Source organism: Octopus bimaculoides, chromosome 7 (assembly GCF_001194135.2).
Source record: "Octopus bimaculoides isolate UCB-OBI-ISO-001 chromosome 7, ASM119413v2, whole genome shotgun sequence".
Classification (NCBI taxonomy): domain Eukaryota; kingdom Metazoa; phylum Mollusca; class Cephalopoda; order Octopoda; family Octopodidae; genus Octopus; species Octopus bimaculoides.
The window spans coordinates 3,133,906-3,139,195 of record NC_068987.1 but is presented as its reverse complement, the minus strand read 5'-3'; the positions used below and the strand labels follow the sequence as shown (position 1 = coordinate 3,139,195).

The 5,290-nt window shown below is 37.5% G+C and overlaps 1 protein-coding gene across 3 annotated transcripts in view; it reads right to left on the bottom strand.

Moving 5' to 3' along the window:
* Positions 1-2,064: 2,064 nt before the first annotated feature.
* The window catches only part of LOC106871569 (zinc finger protein 271), a 5,112-nt gene continuing 1,886 nt past the window's right edge, over positions 2,065-5,290 (bottom strand). For all 3 annotated transcript variants that reach the window (XM_052969158.1, XM_052969156.1, XM_052969157.1), the window contains exon 2: positions 2,065-4,674. In XM_052969158.1, the coding sequence (XP_052825118.1) occupies positions 3,104-4,369 (1,266 nt within the window). In that variant the 5' untranslated portion in view covers positions 4,370-4,674 and the 3' untranslated portion in view covers positions 2,065-3,103. The remainder of the gene's footprint in view (positions 4,675-5,290) is intronic.

Sequence of the window (5,290 nt, the reverse complement as noted above, 5' to 3'; positions counted from 1 at the left end):
CCGGAGTCCACTGCAATTCGTCTTGACTTTCAAGAAAATGGATATTTTTTTAATGAAATCCTCTACAAATATACCTCGGACTATCCATTTTTCTGAAAGGTATGATCATCCAAATTCCGAGTGGGGTGGGAGGCAGAAATCTGTAGTTATGCCCATAATTGAAACAAACTAATCAAAGAGAAACACCTTTTGTCTATGCATTTGAACAACATAGACAAATACAGGTATATCAAATACCCTATGACATAAATTATTGATACATCCTCTAGAGGTGGAGACAATTTTAATGAATCATGAATTTATGTTGTACGATAATGGATGTGGATATACGGAGATGTGTAAAAGAAATGTAAAAACAGCAGGATGATTTGATTTACTCTTCAGCCTTCATCAGGTGTCCTGGTAGAATTTTGAACCCAACCCTGGGTTCTCATTCCTCAGGTATTTTTTGCTGATGTTGTTATTGTTATTATTTAAGAACTCTGAATCTTGGGGTTAGTAGCCTGCACTCTTAACCATTACGCTATATGCTTGTGAGCAATTACAGAGGGTATTTTAGTGCTTATAAACCTAATATTTTTGTATCCTTCCATAATACCGCTTCCCATAGTCTACACATATCTGCACTCGGTCTGCTTAGGAGGTTATTGTGTCCTAGTATATGTGCTGCCTCTTTTAATTTTTGTATTTTCTAGTAGTGTTCTCTATTATTTTAACTTCATCCCACAGAGTAAGGTGGTCTCTACTTTTCCATACATCTTAGATTGCACAAAGTATTTCTGATTTGCTGATGCTTCAGAATCGGAACTGTAATCTGGCCACCACATACAGTTGATTTCATGTGGGTGATGCCAGTGCTGTCTGAATGGCACATGAAAAGCACCATTCAAGCATTGGGCCTCGTAGAAACAGTGATAGGTAACTAAGACCCTTGGTGATATACCGTACTTGTGTTAACCTGTCAAGCCAAGTGAGACTGTAGTTGTGGTTGATGCTAGTGTCAGGTCATTGGCACCTGTGCCAGTGGAACGTAAAAAACATCCACTATACTCTCAGAGTGGTTGGCATTATGAAGGGCATCCAGCCATAGAAAACTTGCCATATCAGACAGGAACCTGGTGCAGCTCCCGGGCTTACTATTTTCCAGTCAAACCATCCAACCCATGCCAGAATGGAAAGAGAACATTAAATGATGAGGATGACACAAAGATCATTAACATTCACAATTCTCAGAGTACAACAGTGGCAAGTTCTGCACAGCAATGAAGGTATGGTCCAATTCTCTGATGTATATTATACTGTGGCCAATTGGTAAATTTTGCTGAGAAGTGTCGTTTTCCTTTGTTCCTGATGCAGAGTTGCAAAACTGTATGGAGACCCAACAAATTGTTCCTAAAGGAAAAATTAAAGAAAAAAGTGCATGGGCCTATTTTTGTAGGGTTGCATTTTAATTAGGAAAAAGGGGGACAAAAGATGGTTTGTAGCAAAGATTGTTTGCCAACATAACATGGCAGTCCCGATCTGGGACGAATGTTATGTTGGCAAACAATCTTTACTACAAAGTACTGTTGCTGAATATCTCATGTTGTGAGATTTAGAAATAGTAATTTTCTAAAAGATGGTTTGTCCCCCGTTCCTGAAAAGGTGGAGGAAAATGTTACAACTACAAAATTCAAGACAACGGAACCCTATTTCCACATCTCAGTCTCATTTTACTTTCCTCATCGCCACTCCAATGGCATCTCATCTTCTGAACTCCACCCAATACACTATTCACTCTTCCTCTCTTCATCCATACTGTCCACTCCACCCTCTTCACCAGACCCTGCACTAACCATTTTAGTCCATCCTTCACCCCCATAATGTCACACTCAAGATTTCATTCCCAATCACCACTGCATGGCTTTCCCCAAAGCCATTGACTTTCAGATGTTCAATTTAAATCATTTCAGAAGCATATTTGTCTGGCAAGTGATTTGGTATGTTACCTTGTATTGAAACTAAAGCAATTACAACACTGAAAGCTGCCTATTAACTGTTCAAAAAAACACAAAGACTGTTAACTTCACTTAAATATTTATTATTTGGTATCAAAGTTTTTGTTGCACCAACTGTGACCCAGTCACAGAGTCTACAACGGTCAAAAGCACAGCCATATTTCCTCACAGAACCAAAAATAAAAACGTTGGGGTGGGAAGAGCATCAGTACCAAGTTGGAGAATTGTGAAGAATGATCTCTCTCAATGAAAATGTGGTTTTCAGAAAGAAGTATTGTCAACTATATTCTGCAGATATCACACTGGTGGATGGTTTATCTTTAGTGTGAAAATCAGTGGTTCTCTACCATTTTTTGCCTATCAAATCCTTTGATTACTGTTTTATTCTGGTGACCTCACCCCCGGCCATTTGATGTTTAAAAACTAGTTTTATAGATGCTTCCTATTTTGCGTTTCACCTCAAAATCGCTGATGTGGCTGATGGCAGTATCGCCTGATTGGCACTCGTGCCAGTGGAATGTTAAAGGCACATCTGGGCTACGGATTGACTCCCATGCTGGTGGCATGTAAAAAGCACCATTTGAGCATGATCGTTGCCAGCGTCACCTTACTGGCACATGAAAAACATTTGAGCATGGTCGTTGCCAGAGCCACCTGACTGGCCCTCATACTGGTGGCACGTAAAAGCACCCACTACACTCTCGGAGTGGTTGGTGTTAGGAAGGGCATCCAGCTGTAGAAACTTTGCCAGATCAGATTGGAGCTTGGTGCAGCCTTCTGGCTCACCAGTCCTTGGTCAAACCATCCAACCCATGCCAGCATGGAAAGTGGATGTTAAATGATGATGATGTTCACTTGTAGAGTCTGAACTATGTAAAACATTAAAGAAATCTGTTTTTTTTTTCCAATGAATCTAAAGCAAAATTTTTCATGGGTCCATAAACTACTACTTGTGGACCCCATTTACTATTTTGCTTGTGTGGACTGCCAAAAGTCTTATATGGACCCCAAGTGGTCACATGGACCTCAAAGAGTCATATAGACCCCGATTGAGAACCACTGGTGTAGAGAATGAATTACAAGTAGTGAATGTACTTTCGCACAAATCACAATGGTAAGATTTTTCCTGAATGATTGCGTTTATGTCTAGAAAAAGAGCTACTATCAGAGAAAGATTTACCACAAATATCACAAAGGTATGGCTTTTCTCCAGTGTGTGTACGTTTGTGTTTGGCTAAAGAACTACTTTCAGAGAATGTCTTACCACAAATGTCACAATGGTAAGGTTTTTCTCCAGTGTGTGTACGTTTGTGTTTCGATAAAGAACTGCTAACAGAGAATGTCTTGCCACAGATATCACAATGATATGGTTTTTCTCCTGTGTGAAATTTCCGGTGTGTAGATAATGAACTATTATTATTGAATGTGCTATCACAGATATCACAATGGTATGGCCTTTCTCCTGTATGGATACGTCTATGCTTAGATAAAGTACTATTTTCAGAGAATGTCTTGCGACAAATGTCACAACGATATGGTTTCTCTCCTGTGTGAATGCGAATATGAATGGATATGTTACTGCTTTTAGAGAATGTTTTACCACACACATCACAATGGTAAGGTTTTTCTCCTGTGTGAATACGTTTGTGAGTCGATAAAGAACTACTGTTGGAGAATGCTTTACCACAAATATCACAATGGTATGGTTTTTCTCCGGTGTGAATACGCTTGTGAGTAGACAAAGATCTATTTTCAGAAAATGTTTTCCCACAGACATCACAATGATATGGTTTTTCTCCCGTATGAATACGTTTGTGGTTGAATAAAGTGTCATTAGCAGAGAAGGTTTTATCACAGACATCACAACGATAGGGTTTCTCGCCTGTATGAGTACGTTTATGTTTTGATAAATTACTTTTCACTGAAAATGCTTTGTTACAAACATTACACTGATATGGTTTCTCGCCTGTATGCATTCGTTTATGAATCAATACATTGCTATTTTCAGCAAATGTTTTCCCACAAATATCACAATGAAATGGCTTTTCTCCAGTGTGAATACGTTTATGTTTCAACAAAATACAATTTTCAGAGAATTTTTTCTCACAAATGTCACAATGATATGGCTTCTCTCCTGTGTGAATACGTTTGTGTTTAGATAAACATTGATTAGTAGAGAACTTTTTCCCACATATATCACACACGTGTTTAGGTTGTTTATGGAGTAATTTATGTTGTATAAAACATCTTCTGATTTTAAAACACTTCCCACATATGTCACACTTGTACACTTTCTCTGTGTGATGAGGAGAGACCTCAGTCTTGCCAGTCTCTCTTCTATTATCATCCAGTCGTTCATTTAGCTTCTCCATAATTTCAAGTGTTTTTCATTAAACAGAAAGTTACTTTTCTCCCATAATTTTCAGTATAAAAATATTTCTGTAGATATTTCCAATTAAGACCGTTTTCTTCAAATGAAGTTGGTATCTTATACATTTGTCTGGAACTTACAAATCAGAACTGATGAAAGACGTTATATAAGAGGAAAGTCTCAGTCAATTTTGATGCCATGGATTACAGGAATGGGAAATTAATGGCACTTTACCAAGGACACCCTGTGAAGTATTTCTTGTAATGTCATTCTTTAGTCTTCAAAATCTCAATATCATTAGAAACCCTGAAATAAAGAAAGTATAAAATATAATGGCTATTCCAATGATGGCATATTAATGGTTATTGGCCATAGACAATGAAAAACTGCAAATGAAACCTAGGGAATATATAACTGAGAGGAAAGGAACAATGTGACTGATATGATTGAAATGAGTGATGTTAATGGGTATGCTTATCATCACTCATTTCAATGTTATGTTGATGAGAGGAGCAGAGGTGAGAAGGGAGTTAATCGGAGGACTTGTTCAAACATTAATCCATCCCATCATATGGAACCAGCTTTTGCACATTAAATGGGTCCATTGGTGAAATACAAGTAACAAAATTTTTTTTTACCTCAAGCGAAATCGTGTGTGTGTGTAAGAAAAATCATTTTCTAGCAGAAAAAGTAAGCTATTAAAATGAACAATCTTTTACACACTTTTCTTTTTTAATCCCTGTCGATAAATACCAGCAATGACCTTCTCAGACTCTCCAATATTTTAAATTATAAACGGAAACAATCGGAGGTAGCGAGTGAGGTTGCAAAAAAAAAATCATTTTTCCGATTTTTTTGATTTTTTTATAGCATATAAATGTATTTATGGCGAGAAAAATATTGAAAAACATCAACGCATTCG